The sequence below is a fragment of the Parasteatoda tepidariorum genome, chromosome 8 (assembly GCF_982258835.1).
Source record: "Parasteatoda tepidariorum strain Cologne lab strain chromosome 8, Ptep-v5.0, whole genome shotgun sequence".
Classification (NCBI taxonomy): Eukaryota; Metazoa; Arthropoda; class Arachnida; order Araneae; family Theridiidae; genus Parasteatoda; species Parasteatoda tepidariorum.
In genome coordinates this window covers 21,439,295-21,456,441 of record NC_141762.1, presented here as the reverse complement: position 1 = coordinate 21,456,441, position 17,147 = coordinate 21,439,295, and the positions used below count along the sequence as shown (strand labels likewise).

General features: G+C 31.5%; 2 protein-coding genes across 3 annotated transcripts in view; one reads left to right on the top strand and one right to left on the bottom strand.

The window, feature by feature from the left end:
• LOC110283197 (beta-1,3-galactosyltransferase 5) overlaps positions 1–7,787 on the bottom strand; it is a 123,410-nt gene extending 115,623 nt beyond the window's left edge. For both annotated transcript variants that reach the window (XM_043042892.3, XM_021148001.4), the window contains exon 1: positions 7,484–7,787. The gene's annotated coding sequence lies outside the window, so the exon portion shown is untranslated. The remainder of the gene's footprint in view (positions 1–7,483) is intronic.
• Positions 7,788–8,363: 576 nt separating this feature from the next.
• On the top strand, positions 8,364–13,520 carry LOC147805779 (uncharacterized). Its single transcript, XM_087149479.1, has 2 exons — positions 8,364–8,602; positions 10,145–13,520. Exons 1-2 carry the CDS (start codon positions 8,364–8,366, stop codon positions 13,518–13,520), a joined length of 3,615 nt encoding a protein of 1,204 aa, XP_087005605.1.
• The last annotated feature ends 3,627 nt before the right edge of the window (positions 13,521–17,147 follow it).

The window sequence follows — 17,147 nt, the reverse complement described above, 5'->3', positions numbered from 1 at the left end:
AATCAACTTCACCGGTCGAATCAATTTGCCAGTTTTCAATACGAATTATTCAAGACTCTTATCAGCAAATATTATTCATGTAAATTTTATTAACCGAAGAATTATTACTTGTTAATTCGTTTTAACTAGTAAACGGTTAAAATTAGAACGGAACAAAACGAAAATCAACTTCACCGGTCGAATCAATTTGCCAGTTTTCAATACGAATTATTCAAGACTCTTATCAGCAAATATTATTCATGTAAATTTTGTCAACCGAAGAATTATTACTTGTTAATTTGTTTTTAATTAACTTCTAATGAATTTCGGTTTAGAAACATTTTTTGAAAAGAAAAAAAATTTGAAACTTTAATGAATATTCAAGACGTTAATCATTTAAACTAACAATGCTAAAAGAAAAAAAAAATATATGTGAAAATAAATTGGGTTGGAAAACTTTTTAAGAAAATCGGATAAAAATTGAAGTTATTAACGAATACTAAACAATACGAAAAATTCTATTTTAAGAATAACACTTTAATTTCCTGAAACTAAAAGTTAATAATCGCAGAAAATGCGATTTTTATTTAAAAATACGTAGCTCAGAAGAAAGTTATAATCATAATTGAGGTAAAAAAAATTCAATTTAAGTTTTTTAGCAGTATTTAATTAACATATATAGAATAAAATTGTTTAATTTTTTTTTTTTTTACATACTGTAAGATTTTTTTATAGTGTGTTTCTTCCAATTTTTATCTTGAAAAAAAAAAATCCACTAGACTTAGATAATAAGATATTTATATGCTACAAAACTATCCAAAAGGTTACTTAAGAGCACAGTCAGATAAAATGAAAAACTTTCTGCTAACAAAAAGTCTTAATTAAAAAACTTTCTGCACGCATTGTACTCTTGTAACTAGTTCCAACCTTTTCGTTGCCACCTTATTTTTACAAAATTATTTTAAAAACCATGGATTTTCTTAAAAATGTTTAACCCTTTGCACTCCGAGTACTTTTAAATGCTGATTGATCTAATATCAGCACTATAGCATTTAAAATACAGAATAAAGTATTATTATATAATTTTAAAGTTCTTATAATAATGTGGTCACTAATTATTAAGGTGTAAAATTTTTCTAATTTTTAAGTGGTGACTGCTTATGGTGCCTCAGTGGAGACATCGGGAGTAAGTTCAGTAAAAAAAAAAAAGCTGTGGTAAGTTTAGAACGAAATAAGCGTAAAAATGAATTTTTATTTATTTTATTTATTTTTTTGAGAATTCGAAAAAGACAAACTTTCGTTGAATTCGTTGGATTTTTTTCTTTTTGAGTAATAGTAAAAAAAAAAAAAAAAAAATCCGTGGTGGTGCCAAATTTTTCATGAACGATATTCATGCTTTCTTGTATATTAAACAAGTCTGCTTAAAAATGTTACTTGAATGTTGAGCAATATATTGGACGGGACAGCGGTGACTCAGGGTAAAAAGCGTTCGCCTTCAAACGGTAAGAACTGGGTTCGAATCCCAGCGATAGCTGGTCGATTCAAATACCGCACTCGGCTCGCACCGACCACGGTGCTGACGTAAAATATCCTCAGTGGTGGACGGATCATGGGTTAAAGTACCCTTGCCATCAGGCTAACATAGGGTGGTTTCCCTCGCCATGTAACGCAGATCCTGGTTAATCCACGGTTGGCAGGTTTTTGACATGTGACAGTTTTTGACGGTTTAAACCATGGTTTTAACCGTCACGTCAAAAACCTCATACCTGCCAACTCTTCCGGATTTTCCGGAAGATTTTATTTTCATATTTAAAGTGGTAGCAATACTCAGGTTATTCCAATTAACTTTTTGAATTATAATGATAATTATAAATTAATTAGACCACCACTACATATAAATTATTACAATAAATATATAAAAGCATAATATTCTTGGCGCAAGCGAATTTCAACGGGAACAAAATATAAATATAATTTTGAGTCAGATTGTTTTTCGTTTATTCTTATACAACCACTCTGAAAATCCATTCTCGGAAAGAGTGAAAGTTGGCTGGTATGCTATATTCATATGTGAAATTTAATTAATACATAAAATTTATATATTTTTTATAAAGGATAGTGTTTCTAAATATGTTCTAGAAAAAATAAATTTAAAATTTTTTTGAAACACTTATATTTTGAATAGTAACCAAAATCTTGTACTTTAGAAAGCTCACATCTTTTGTAATATTATGTATTCATTTTCATGTGTTATTGAAAATCTGCAGTGATATTAAGAAATTTATTTATAACCAAATTTAGTGTATAGTATAGATTATACTAAAAATTAGACATTTTTAAAGATAAACATTAGCAGTTTTGTACATTAGACATCTTTTAAAGAAAAATCTTTTTAATATTCTTTAAATCTTCTTAATAATCTTTTTAACTTAAGACAATACAAATTTAAGTGCTTTCTGTTAAATACACAGAGTAGTTAGTGTCGATTTACAGTATATTCAGCCTATTCATTTACTATGCTGAAAATTTATCCAAATACTTGTGAATTTCATTTTGCTGAATACTATATAGTTTTGTTGAATATCTAAATATTCAGCTGTTGAATAATTACTTCTTGCTTTCAAGATATGCATTATTTGTATTCTTAATACAAGTGGAGAAAAAAAAATTAAGAGGTAAAAATTGTTTTAAAATGATAAGTGTAATAATTATAAATAAATATAATAAACAATATGAATTATATTTATCATTATTCACAAATATAACTACTTTTAAATTCAAATTAACATACTGGATAATAAAGATATTCGGTATAACATTAAAAAAAAATTTTTATACACTTGTATCAAGTTTGTATTTATACAACATAACTTGCAAGTTCCTTATAAATATTAGTTATATGTTCCTTATATGTCAAAAATGCATAGTAATAAACTTTTAATTTTCTTAAGTATCAAAAAAAAAAATTTTTTTTTTCAAAATATAAATATTTAAAAAATTTTTGTGCAACATTTTTCTGCACATGCATTTGAATATAAATTTCTGAGATTTTAAATCTGTTATTTTACCTTAATTTTAATTAAAAAATATTTTAAAACCTGCTGATTACCTATAGTATAATTAAATTTCAATATAATGCATGGCAACTGTTGGTAGTTTCGAAGTTTATATATTTTCTTGGTAAACTTCAGTTTTTGACGGTTTAAACCAGTATTATACCATTGTCATGTCAAAAACCACTTTTTGACGTCAAAAACCCAACCCTGGTTAGTTCCATCAAAAAAGTCCTCCACGAAAACAAAATTTCTCCCAATACTTGATGCAAGAGGATTCTTGTCTTCTGAATTGGGTTCAAATTGCTAGGCTATGGAATTGAACATTGGTAGTCGTAAACAAAAAATTTGGCCGGCTGTTCAACGACGGTTATAAAATATATTGGACGCTGGGTTTCAAAAGGTTAAAAATTGTGACCTCAACCAGCAAGGCCAATTTGCGTGCTTTTGTACGTAACGGTTAGTATTTAAGAGCAAGGTACGGTGTTTGGATACAGTATTGGCCACCAAATATTTAGGACTGGAGAGTAGGTTTTGCCTTATAAAATGTGATATTTTAAATTAAATTATCATGTTTTTCCTAGAGTGAGTTTTTAGTTGACAAATATTAAGAAACTGGGAGCAATAATTTTAAACTTAAAAAGGAGATATATTAACTATGCAATGTTGTGCATTATAGAAAGACTGTAATCTATGTCAACAGCCACGTTAAAATCTCTGCATGATTTTGAAGACACTTTCTTTCCAAAGAAAAATATCTTGAATTTGGGATAAACGGGGTAAAAAAAAACTCCATGTATTTAAACCCAAATCCCTATACTACAAACACAAATCTTAAGTCTCTCTTCACTCCTATATATTGGATGCTCAGATGCTAAAGAAGCTCGACAGTGCAGAATGTTCAGCGAGATTCACGAATATGCACTAGTTTATGGCATTAATTATCTATAAATTGGCCTATAATTGAAAATTTTTTAAACTCATATCAGTGTAGATTTTAGCAATAAATTTGTTTCGGTTTTTTCTAATTTTCTATTTACTTTTATTATTTTGGTCTCCGACAAGTTCTTTATATACTACATCTTTTAACATTTCGAAATTCTTTTTATATTTTTCGTAAAAATAGACGCGAGCAAAAATTTTAGTCTGACTAGTATTTAAGAACTAAAATTTTATACTCTTGTTTTAAGGTGTCTGTAATCAATCACTAAAACATTTACATAACTCCCAAAATCCATCATCATGCAACGATATCTAGAGTTATAAACCTTCAACTCTAATGTGAAAGCTAACAAAAAGAAATTTGCAACTTCTTTATTACAATACATAGACAAACAAATTTTATAATTTCATATGTAGATAGATTTATACACCGAGGTACCTGCATATAAATTTGTAAAATCATGGCTAGAAGTAAAAATACAGGGCAATATGTAAATATAGAAAATAATCATTTAAACGTCAAACATTTACCGACATATTTGTTTTGCCTTAGTTTAAGTTAAAAATCAGACATTGTAAATAAAAGATATAATTTATGCAGCAAGGTTAACGGTTATTTAATCTAGATCAGTAATTTTTAAGTTGCGTGTCAAAGACTCTCTAGTTTCCTTTTGACCTTTTCTTTATTTAATGACATTTCTTAACTATATTCTTTATTATTCAACGAACTCTTTTTTTTCCTTCATACAGGTATTTGTTCTTTATCATACTTAAGGCGTTGTTCGAAATACTGCAAAAAATGATAGTACGCTTTTATGTTTCGAAGCTTGCGTTCTTTCAAGGTTAATGTGAAATATGAGTCAGCAAAAAATTGTTTTTAACAGAAGATGGAAAAATATATGCATTTTTTACGCAGATATAATCTCCGATTAGTTAATATTCATGCTTGTAGCTAATTACGATTCTAACATAGCTATCAAAACAAGTGAGGCGTTGTTTCCTACTTATTTTTCCAAGCTGAATCGAGTGAAATTTAGAGAATAGTTAAGACGATGTAAGAGTTTTTGTACATAAAAAGTACTTCTTTTAACATGCACCTGTGTGTATACACTTAACATTGTTACTTAAGTATATTTCATACATCCACAGATCGTAATTTTGACCTGAACCAAAGAACGGTCTATCTACAATTCAGTGCACCCAGAGGAAACTGATTTGTTATGGGAACTTGGAGGACTTTGTGACCCCTATAGATTTAACGTGCACCAGTTAACGTGCAATACACGGAATAATGTTATTATTCCGAGTAGGAGTATTCCTAAGTTCCATCAAAAAGTCCTCCGTGAAGGCAAATTTTTCTCAATACTTGATCTTTATCCAGGAGTTACCTTGTCTTCTGGATTGGGTTCAAAATTACAAGGCTGCGGAGATGAACATTGGTAGCCGTAAACCAGGGGTCCGTTTAGAAGAAATTATGGTCCGTTAATAGACCCCTCACGAAATATCTTTTCATAAAAACGGATCCTTCACAAAATATTTTAACTTAAAAACGGACCCTTCACAAAATAATTTATCTTTTAATCGAACCCTTCACAAAGTTATATTTATTATTGTTTTGTTATTGGAATAAACCCTTCCCAGGGGGGCAGGGGGGGGGGAAAGAAAGACAGTAGTAAACGAACTAAGATTTGTTTTCAGACGACGCTTCTTCCTTTATTCGTCCGAAATGAATATTCTGCGTTCATCAGTAGAGGCTAAATACCAAATATTTGTGTGTTGCATCTCTAATTTAGTAACAAAAATTGCTGTTTATTTTTGAAAATTTAAATTTTTTTTATTATAATTTTACAGTGTCGAGCATAATATTGCATCGATTTACAATTTAAAAACTCTTTTAAAAAGTTTTTTGCAATAACAGGACCCTATTTGCACAAATTCACAAAAGCATGACCCTGGTTGAAAGAATGTGACTTAACGTTTATTTTATATTCACAAATTAAGAGTTATTTTTTCACAATTTTACAAACAACGGACCTTTCACAAAATGTCTGGACAGACCCCTGGGTCGGCTGTTCAACGAAGGCTATAAAATAAAATAAATACAAAAAAAAAAAAAAAATTTCATTTAACCAACGTTTTTGGAAGTTGTCTATCCACATATATCGTTATCTATTAAACCTTTCCACCAGGTAATGTTATTAATGTATTATTCCCACAACCCCTTCCTTCGTCCCCCGAAAATTACTCCCCCGTGACGTTTATGAATCATGAGTATGAATACTCTTGCCGTCGAACTAACCGTGGGAATTTTATTTTTCCGTATAACTTAAATGTTTAGTTCCATCAAAAAGTTTTCCAGTTTATATCAATGCTTGATTCAATAGTTTCAGTGTCTTCTAGGTTGATTTAAAAGCTCTGAGGTTGAACGTAATAATCGTAAACCAAAAAAAGGGGCCGGCTTCTCAACGCTGGTTATAAAATAAAATAAATTTAATAGCATAGCTATTAAATCAAAGCTTTAATATTGCTCACACTAGTATAAATCAAAATGATCTTTTTCAATGTAATAACATTACTTAATAAATATAACATATATAAAATAATCGATATCACATTATTAAAAAAATATATAAGCATTATAAAAAACATTGAATCATTTATGAGTACATTACATTAACCCTTTTTTTTTTTTACCAAAACTGTATACGTTCAATGTTACAATTTTGAAAATATTTGGCGCACTTACTTTTAAAATTGTAACATAAATTGTAATGGTTGTACTTCAGTCAGTCGAAATTTTTAATTAAAGCAATTGCTTCTGTAATAGCAATTAATTTTAAAATTAGTTTCACGATAGTTTAATAATTAGTTTTACACTCGTTAGTAGGATTCTTTAATGACACCAAAAATTATTTAAAAAAGTAAGAAATTTAATTCAAGTAATCTTTCGGACAGTTCGCACACATATTATTTGAACCTCGGTGAATTTAATATCACAACCAAAATGTAAAGAAGTAAAACATAAAAATTATCCTACGATATGTAAAAACTGCTAAAAAATAAAATTTATCATTTTTATGCACTAATTCAAAAATCGAGTTCAAAAAATACATTATAGCACTTATGAGTTAACTTCTTTTCAAACTATGAATTTCTAAGTAAAAATCGCAATTTCTGTCATTATTTAGATCTCGGATTTCAGCAAACACTGAAAGAATTCCATTTTTCTCAATTACAAGTCCATAATTATTACAATTTAAACCGCTTGTATTGGAGATTAGATTAGTCATACTGATCACATTTTCCATGCTCAAATTCATCAACCAAATAAACTATATAAATAGAATCGTTCATTAAACGATTTTATAAACATTAAAATTGATTTCGAACCACGTGTTTAAGTTGAACAATCAGCTGCGAAGACAGACACAGGAACAGACGATCTTCAAAAATCAGACGCGAAAAAAAAAATGAATCAAAATACTTCTTACGGTGAAGAAGCAACTTACCTTGATAATAACCGGCACAATGTTTCATGGCATTTTAAGAAGAAAAAAGTTTTCCTTCTATATTTTATCCTTGTAAAAAAGTTGATTGATATAACTTTTTCGCATAGAATGTTTCGATAACTGATTTGAGGTATATAACTTTACGTTCATTATATAAATCACTGTGTATCACATTGTTTTCAATAAAAATTATTACTCACAAAACGAAATCGAGGCCGACATTTACCGCCGTATAGCCGGTTTTTACATAAAAACTTGTTTTGCTGCGATGACATCCATGATTTTTCTCCCCATCTTTCAATATGGTTGCTAAGTTCCCTTGCACACATTTCTCGCCAAACACGCGGTTTATTGGCGAGACAAACCGCGTGTTCGTCATTTGTAAGGAATGCGTGGTGTCGAGAATTCCCACTTCTGCGCATGTTGTTTTGGTGCGCCCACAGCGCCACCAGTTGATGTTTTGATCTCAATCTGTGAACAAGCATGTTTAGCTCCGTACGATAATTAGATGTTTAATTGTTAATCCTTTTTTTGTTTGTTATATTTCGTTATTAAAGTGATTGTCTTTAAAACATGTTAGTCTTTTATGACTGAGCAAATTGATATTTATTACCCTCCAAAATGTGGCAGTCCTGGAGAACGGGGTAAGTAGCACTTACCTTAATTAATATAGAAATAGTTTTCTTCAGTTTTTGCTTAAAAATTGATATTTGGCGCCCGAACAGGGACTGCCATTAAACGGTAATAAACTATTATTGACATTTATTGACTTTTACCTGATAACGAAATCTTGCATGTTTGAAATAAGACATTAAACACCAATTTAAAGAAATTAAGATTAGTAATTAAGAATAACTATAAATTGACTCACACTTACAGAATGTCTGAAGAAGAATTGAATAAATTAAAACGGAAACGCGGCTTTGTAAGAGCTTCGGTGACAAAGATGATTACTAAAATCGAAACTGACATTCTAAAACCGGACATAAGTGTGGAAGATCTCGAAGAATCACTCGAACTTTTTGGTGAAAAAAGCGAGGAATTAAAAACTATTGATTCTCAGATTGAGGGCTTAATCAAAATCGAGGATATGGAAGAGGAATTTAACTGTATAGAAGAGTACAAAGAAAAAATAACTAAAACAAAATTTAGAACATTAAGATTTATTAAGAATTTAAACAAAGAACTTGATTTAAATAATTCCTTTCTAGAAGCTAATATTTCTCTAAATAGTCCCAATCAGAGTGACATTCAAACCATTGAAAGGGAACGCATAAAGTTACCTAAATTAACTATTCCTAAGTACTACGGAGAAATTTCTGAATGGTTAAATTTTTGGAATTGTTTCAATTCGTCAATTAATGAGAATAAGAACCTCAGTAAACTTGATAAATTCATTTATTTGAGATCATTTTTAGGAGGTCCTGCGTTTAATGTGATTGATGGTTTAGAATTAACCACGGAACATTATGATCACGCTATTGATTTATTAAAGCAACAATTTGGCGATACAAATATTTTGATTAATGTACACATTGAAAACCTACTCCATACATGCCCATTAAAAAACTCTAATGACGTAAAAAACTTCAGGAACATTTTTAATCACATACAAAAGAATATCAGAAGTTTAGAAAGTTTATCTGTTAAAAAAGATAGCTATTCGAACATTCTAGTTCCCATTTTAACCAAATTGTTGCCCCGTGATCTACTACTAGAATTCAACAAAAGAACAAAAAATCCTCTTGTTTCTGAAATTGATGAGCTAATCGATTTTTTATCATCTCAATTAAAAGCCAGAGAAATGACTTTCTTAAATATGAATACTTCTGTTTCGGAAATCAAAACACATGTTAGAATGAATCCTCACATTACTGAGAAGGAGTGTAGGCGCCAGCCATCGGCTTCTGCATTAATTAATGAGTGTTTTGAAGATCGGAAGAATGAGAAAGAGACTTGTCTATTTTGTAAATCTCATAAACATTACTCGGCTTCTTGCACGAATAATAATTTGAGTTTGGAAGAAAAAATAGACATTTGTAAGCGGTCTGGCTCTTGTTTCCGATGCTTAAATGATAAAATAAAAAAAAGACACCTTTCCTCTTCTTGTAAGGCTATCGTTAAATGTGAGATATGTTCAGGCAGACACGTTAGTATAATGTGTATGGGGAAAAGAAAAATAAATTCGATGGAAACAGGGGGGAAGGGGAATAATTCGGATCTTTCCCAAATGAAACCTGATACGGACTGTGCTTTAAGTAACTCTTCTAGTAGAGAAAAAATAATGTTGCAAACTCTCATTGTAAGTGTTTCGGGAGGTAAACAAAAACATTTGATTAGGGTGATTATTGATATTGGATCTTCTTGTAGTTATATATCGGAATTTGCAGCGCGTAAGTTAAAATTAAAGAGTCTTGGGCAGGAAACAGTTGTGCATGGATTGTTCGGGGGGTTAAAGAAAAAAGAATCACATAAAAATTACACGATTAATTTTTGTAATGTGGACAATAGTTTTACTTATACATTAAATGTACTGGAACAAAAGACAATTTGTACCCCGATTCCAAAATTGGACAATAGGGAAATTATGAAGGAATTAAAAGGGCACGGAATTTATCCTAGTGACGTAACCGTGAATGAAACTTTATGTTTATTTGATAGGAATGCTAATGAAATTCACGGATTAATAGGTGCGGATTATGCTGGAGATTTATTTACTGGAGAAATTAAAAATATAACGAATGGCCTTGTCGCGATGAATACGCATTTCGGTTGGACCTTAATGGGAAGAACTGGAGAAAGTCCTATAACGAATGAAGTGCTTTTATCACTTCATGTTACTGACTTAAATATTTGTGACTTATGGTCACTTGATTCTCTGGGAATTACGGAACCGAATATTTCTCAAACGAGATCAGAAATTGAGGAAGCCGCGAAAGATCATTTTGTTCGGTCGTTAAGAAGGGATGAAGAAGGTAGATATGAAGTGTCTCTCCCCTGGTTAGAGGTTCATCCTGAATTACCGGACAATCGAAACCTTGCCGAAAAACGGTTAAAGTCTTGCGTAAAGGCGTTACAAAAACGAAACTGTTTACATGAATATGAAAACGTCTTCAGAGATTGGGTAGCCGAAAAAATTATTGAACCCGTTGATTCAGAGGAACTGACAAAAGATAAAGGTCATTATTTACCGCATAGACCAGTATTTAAAGAGAACTCCACAACTAAAATCCGACCGGTTTTTGATGCGTCTGCTAAGGAAAGAAATTCTGTGTCGCTGAACGATTGCGTTGAGAAAGGGCCGAATAATTTAGAACTGATCCCCAAACTCATTAACAGATTTCGTCAGGGGAAATTTGGGGTAATATCGGACATTCGTCGAGCTTTCCAACAAATAAACGTTGCTCCCTCAGACAAGAAATTTCTGCGGTTCCTATGGTGGGAGGGAGGTGATCCAGGGAAACTAATTGTTTATTCACATTGTCGTGTAGTTTTCGGCGTAAATGCAAGCCCATTTTTACTCGCCGCGACTATAAATTATCATTTAGAGAATGTAGATGAAACCAAGAGAGACATAGCTTTAAAACTTAAAGATTCCATGTATGTAGACAATTGTGTTGCAAGTGTGAACACTATTGAAGAGTTAATTTCTTTCATTACGGTGTCTAAAGAGTTAATGGCTTCAGCACAATTTGACCTAAGGGATTGGAAACATAATCGGCCAGATAGTGATGAGGAAACCTCAATTTTGAACTTGTCTGGAGATAACTATAAAGAAATCGTTTCAGTATTGGGCCTTAAATGGAATTTATACAGGGATACTTTATCTTGTGAGATAAATGAGGAAAATCAACCCATTCCGAGTAAACGAAATGTATTATCTATGTTAAGCCGAATTTTTGACCCTATTGGGTTTACAAGTCCTGTCACACTAGTTCCTAAATTAATCTTGCAGGAATGTTGGAAGGAGAAAATTAATTGGGATACAGGACTTCCGGATAATCTGAGGAATAAATTTCTAAAGTGGGCTAATGAATTAAAATATCTGAAAGAAATAGAAATCCCTAGAAAAACACCTGATCTAGATGAAAATTCTACTCTGCATGTCTTCGTAGACGCGAGCAAATCGGCTTACGCGGCTTCAATTTTTATTAGAAATGTTAAAGGGGGAATAGTTAACTGTCAACTCTTACAGGCTAAATCCAAGGTAGCACCCCTAAAATCGATAACAATTCCTAGATTAGAAATTCTCGCGTGTACCATTGGAGCCAGGCTCGCTTACACTGTAAGAGATGATTTGAATATGAAGAATGTGCAAACCTTTTTCTACACTGACTCAATGAACGCTTTATACTGGATTAAAAAGCAAGATAACTGGGCCACTTTTGTTGCTAACAGAGTCAATGAAATTCGAAAACTTACGGATCCGGAGGCTTGGCGACATATTCAAGGAAAGTATAATCCCGCAGATTTGCCCTCGCGGGGATGTAATTCTAAAGATTTATTGAAATCCCATTGGTGGGAGGGCCCCCAATGGTTAAAACTGCCATTCGAGAATTGGCCAGCTAGTGAACTTTCTCCGGATATTGAAGTAGTTCTTTCAGAAAGAAAACGAACTATATCCTCAGCCACAAATTTAACAACTAATACCTTTGAAATCTTTCAAAATGTGTCTTCCTTCAATAAAATTGTGAGAATCATGGCTTACGTCATCCGATTTTATAAAAATACTCTAAGAAATCATAGTGATAGAAAGAAGGGAAAATTGGAGGTAGAAGAGATCGAAGCATCTGAGAAGTTCGTTTTGAAAGAAATTCAAAGAGAATCTTTTAATGGAAAGATAAATTTTCGAACTGTGAAGGACAGCGATGGTCTCTTACGAGTTGAGACAAGAATAACATCGAGAAAAGACTTGGAAACTTTTAGATTCCCTATATTATTGCCTAGCAAGCATGATTTGGTGGAAAAATTAATAATGGACAAACATATTGAGCTGAAACATGCCGGTGTTCAAACTTTGATGTCTCACCTCAGAGAGTCGTTTTGGATCATTAAAACCAGAAAGACAATTCGAAGCGTCGTAAGAAATTGCGTCAAGTGCAAAAGATTCTCGGTTAAGCCATTGGAAGCCGTAAGCATTCCACTCCCAGAAGATCGAGTCAGAGACGCAGCTATTTTTGAAATTATAGGTGTCGACCTGTGCGGACCTCTGCTTTTAAAAGGAGATAGAAAATGCTGGGTGGTACTCTTCACTTGTGCCATCTACCGAGCGGTGCACCTCGAAGTAGTATCGTCCCTGTCAACAGATTGTTTCATCTTGGCCCTTCGCCGATTTATTGCTCGCAGAGGACACCCGTCCACTGTATACTCTGACAATGGGACAAATCTTGTGGGAACGGCAAATCTTTTGAAGAACATTAATTGGAACGAAATTGAAGACTTTGCTTCAAGGAAACGAATTTCATGGAAATTTAATCCTCCTTCTGCCCCTTGGTGGGGAGGCTTCTTCGAAAGATTAATAGGAGTTTTGAAAGGCATCCTGAGAAAGGTTCTAGGACGAGCTTGTTTGAATGAAGAAGAGTTAGCTACAGTATTATGCGACGCGGAAAGTTTAATTAATTCCCGTCCTATAACGTATCTTTCAGAAGATCCCGAAGATCTGTCAGCGCTCACGCCATCCATGTTTCTACAGGAAATTAAAGAAATTGGTGTTCCTGAACTTGACCTAATTGATTCAAAAAAAATGAACAAAAGATATTCTTATCGGTTAAAATTGCGACAAGACCTGCGAAACCGATTCAGAATTGAATATCTAGGTTTGCTTAAAGATAATTCTAAAATTAAAAGGGAGTCGTCTATCAAAGAAGGAGATCTTGTGCTAATCGGAGATTCCAACCATAAAAGAATACTCTGGCCATTGGCCAAAGTTGAAAGGACTTATCCAGGAAAGGATGGGAGAATCCGTTTAGTGGAACTTAAGACCCAATCTGGGAAACTATTAAGACCTATACAAAGACTTTTTCCGCTGGAAGTGTAACCATTTTGCTAATAATTTTATTTGTTTAGTTTTTTCAGATGGACCATATAGACTAAGAATTCTGTTTGGATTCGAAAATATTTCTTCGAATCCAAAGGTGGGAGATTGTCGAGAATTCCCACTTCTGCGCATGTTGTTTTGGTGCGCCCACAGCGCCACCAGTTGATGTTTTGATCTCAATCTGTGAACAAGCATGTTTAGCTCCGTACGATAATTAGATGTTTAATTGTTAATCCTTTTTTTGTTTGTTATATTTCGTTATTAAAGTGATTGTCTTTAAAACATGTTAGTCTTTTATGACTGAGCAAATTGATATTTATTACCCTCCAAAATGTGGCAGTCCTGGAGAACGGGGTAAGTAGCACTTACCTTAATTAATATAGAAATAGTTTTCTTCAGTTTTTGCTTAAAAATTGATACGTGGAATGAATAGAAGAATGGGTTCACAGCATTTTTTTTATTTATCTATTTAAATTAAATGAATGATAGTTTAATGAATAGTTGTTAATGTTTATAAAAACAACCTGGGTACTTGAAAAAAAATCTATTATATAAACATCTTTAATGTTTTAAAAAAGAAAATGTAAGCAATTGATAGTTATTGTCCAGATTTGTCTTTATTTTTTACCTGCGGTTTTCAAGTTCAAGTGCGCTAGCTAATAAAATTAAATCTTTTCAGTAATCATGTTTATAAAATAGTTTTTACTTGGAAAAGTGAATAACTAAAAATGCAATAAATATTTTCCTGCAGTAAAGTTTGAATAAATGTACACATAAAATTATTCAAACTTTAAATATAAATTTTTTTTAATATAAATTTTGTGTCTGTCTCAAAGGTATGTATGAATTATCGAATTGAAGCCTGCTGTCCATTATAATTGATTTTAGTTTTTGATTAATCAATGTTACTTAAATAATTTTTTTCAGTAAAAAACAGCGTCCGACATATTAGTTTCATAGAATCAAATATGTATACTAAAACTAAGTAGGCAAAAAAAAAGATGGTCTAACTTAAGCATGAAAATAACCGCTCTCATGGCGAGTCAAATTAAATAAATAAATTGCTATTTTAGTCAATTCTACCCATCTTTTCTTTATTTATTTTTTTCGGAGACATCGTTTAGTGATAAAAATAAGAACAATGCGCAAAAGAAAGCAAACGGGGCACCCTGAATAATTGTTGATCTAATGACCAGATCTTCACGTTCTATGACTCAATCCTAATGGTTCAAGGGATTGACCTCAAATGTGCTAATAAATTAGTGCTGACGTATTTTAAGTTACGAAATCAGACAATAAAACGTACTTTCAATTTTTCTCGAAAGATTCGGATTTCTGAGCCCCAAAATATAGGGCCAGCCGCAATTGGGGAAATACAAGCAGTAGTGCATATAACGTTAATTTAATTACTAGTTAACCATAGTTAATTAACATTTTGAAGTCAATGCTTTCAAGATTGTGAAAATCCAATCGTTAGAATAAAAGTTATTCATGTATACACAACCGTCTATTCATACAAGAAGATTCAAGCAATAAGGACTCATTCGAAACATTTGCGATTTTTTTAGCTGTGAATGATACAAGATTAATGATGAACACTTATGTGTTTATTTATACATTATTGTTATTTTATAAGGTTTTTTTTATCACCAAGAAATAGCTTGTTATTTATCAAATCTTTTATGATCCAGTGAAATTTGATGAAAATCTTGAAAATGATTTCTGGAAAGATTTTAAACACTTTGTTGTCACTTGAATAAATTCTTCTCACATTTCTCAAAGTCTTAGATGAAATTAAATATTTAATTACAAAAAAGCAGAACTTTTTAAATGTCCAGTCTGAATGGCGATTTAGCACTGTTGTTTGACGCAAAGGAAATTACAAAGAAAAAGACAAATTGAATATAAATTGTTTGATGTAATAACATCGTTAAGACGCAAACTAGACGTATTATTTAAAAATATAACACAAAATTGGAGCTGTTTTTTTAGTTTCGGGATTTGTAAAAAAAAAAAAACATTGCCTTTTTTCACTTTTTTTATTTGTTTAAATAGATTTCTTTTTTTTCTTGCTTTCTTTTTTTTTCTTGCGTTTGCCTTCCACTGAGGTAAACCGGGTTCGAATCCCATCGAAGGCTGGTCGATACGAATTCCGCACCCGGCTTGCACCGACCACAGTGCTAACGTAAAAATATCTTCAGTGGTAGACAGATCATGGGTTAGAGTCCCGTTCCCGTCAGACTTACCGTGGGAGGTCTTCTTTTCCACGTAAATTCGGATAAGTTCCATCTAACAATCCTCCACGAAGGCAAAATTTCTCCCAATACTTGATCCAAGAGTTCCCTTGTCTTCTGGATTGAGTTCAAAATTACAAGGGTACGAAGTTGAATATTAGCAATCGCAAACCCGAAATTGGGTCGGCTGTTCAACGACCTTAATGCCACTTTTACTTTATGATATTTCACCATAGCTCGAAAACGTTTTAAACGAATTGAAAATTTTTGGCTCACAATTATAAAATTCGATTATCAAAGATCTCGATTATCCAGAAAATTTTTTTTTTAAATGAATATTCATTATTTATTTTTATTTAAAAATCTTGGAAAAATTTTGAATAGTTAAGGTATAAACATTTTTTCATAATTTTACAGAGTGTAGTTTTTTATGGCAAAATACAAAATTTGAACGAAATCAGTCGAATAGCTCCTGAGAAATCAAATTTTAAAAAAATATTTTTTCCAAACTTTGGATAATCGAATTTTATAATTGAATACAATTTTTTTTTTAATTAGCTTAAAATTTTTTCAATTATTCTCGTGATATACAAAATAAACATTAAGGTATCCAAATTTTCGATCGCGATCCTGACCAAACTATTAAGACCATTTTTCCAAGATACCGATATTTTGAGGGTAAGGATTTATAATTCGTCGAAAAAAGGTACATTTATCCAGAGAAAGTTCGCTTTTGTGTCTGATTTCGAAACTCAAAAATCACGTCTGCACATTTAGCATTTTTGAAGCCGAGCTATGGGACCATTAAGATTTAGTCCCGATACACGAAAAATCTGATCATTAGATCGAAAGTTTTTTGGGGTGCACCATTTTTTATTTTGCGCACGATACATTTCAGCATAATTTCTATAAATGAAATCAATTTAAAATTCAGAACTTTTTTTTCAGTATGAAATGTTTATTTTAAAATATCTTTAAATATATATTTAAAACAATTTCCGTTTTTCTTTTTTCGTTCTTTTAAGCAGTACTAACGGTACGATAAATAGATAAATTAATAAAATATGGTAAATAAAATTATAGATATCGTCTGTACCAACTACTAGATACCAGGATGAGTAGCGTTTTTAAAAAGTGCTTCTTTTCGATTTTCATTTTTTAAAAGTCCTTAAAGGTGCTTTTCTCATTTTTTTTTTTTTTTGAAAAGTGCTTAATTTTCATACCTGCCAACTTTAAATCCCTTCAATTATGATTTTTCCCAGTGGTATTAAAATGGAATAAAAATTTTAATTTTAAGCAAAAAAAAAAAATACATTGTATTTGAAAAAGCTTAAGCTGCCTGCCATGATAGTAACACACATATTAATATATATGCTTAATTTTTCTAAGAATA

Excerpts from the sequence above, each read along its gene's own strand:
- LOC147805779 (XM_087149479.1), top strand. The coding sequence starts at position 8,364 with ATGTCTGAAGAAGAATTGAATAAATTAAAACGGAAACGCGGCTTTGTA. Across the intron at positions 8,603-10,144 it reads GAATTTAACTGTATAGAAGA|GAATGCTAATGAAATTCACG; the intron begins GTACAAAGAAAA and ends TTTATTTGATAG.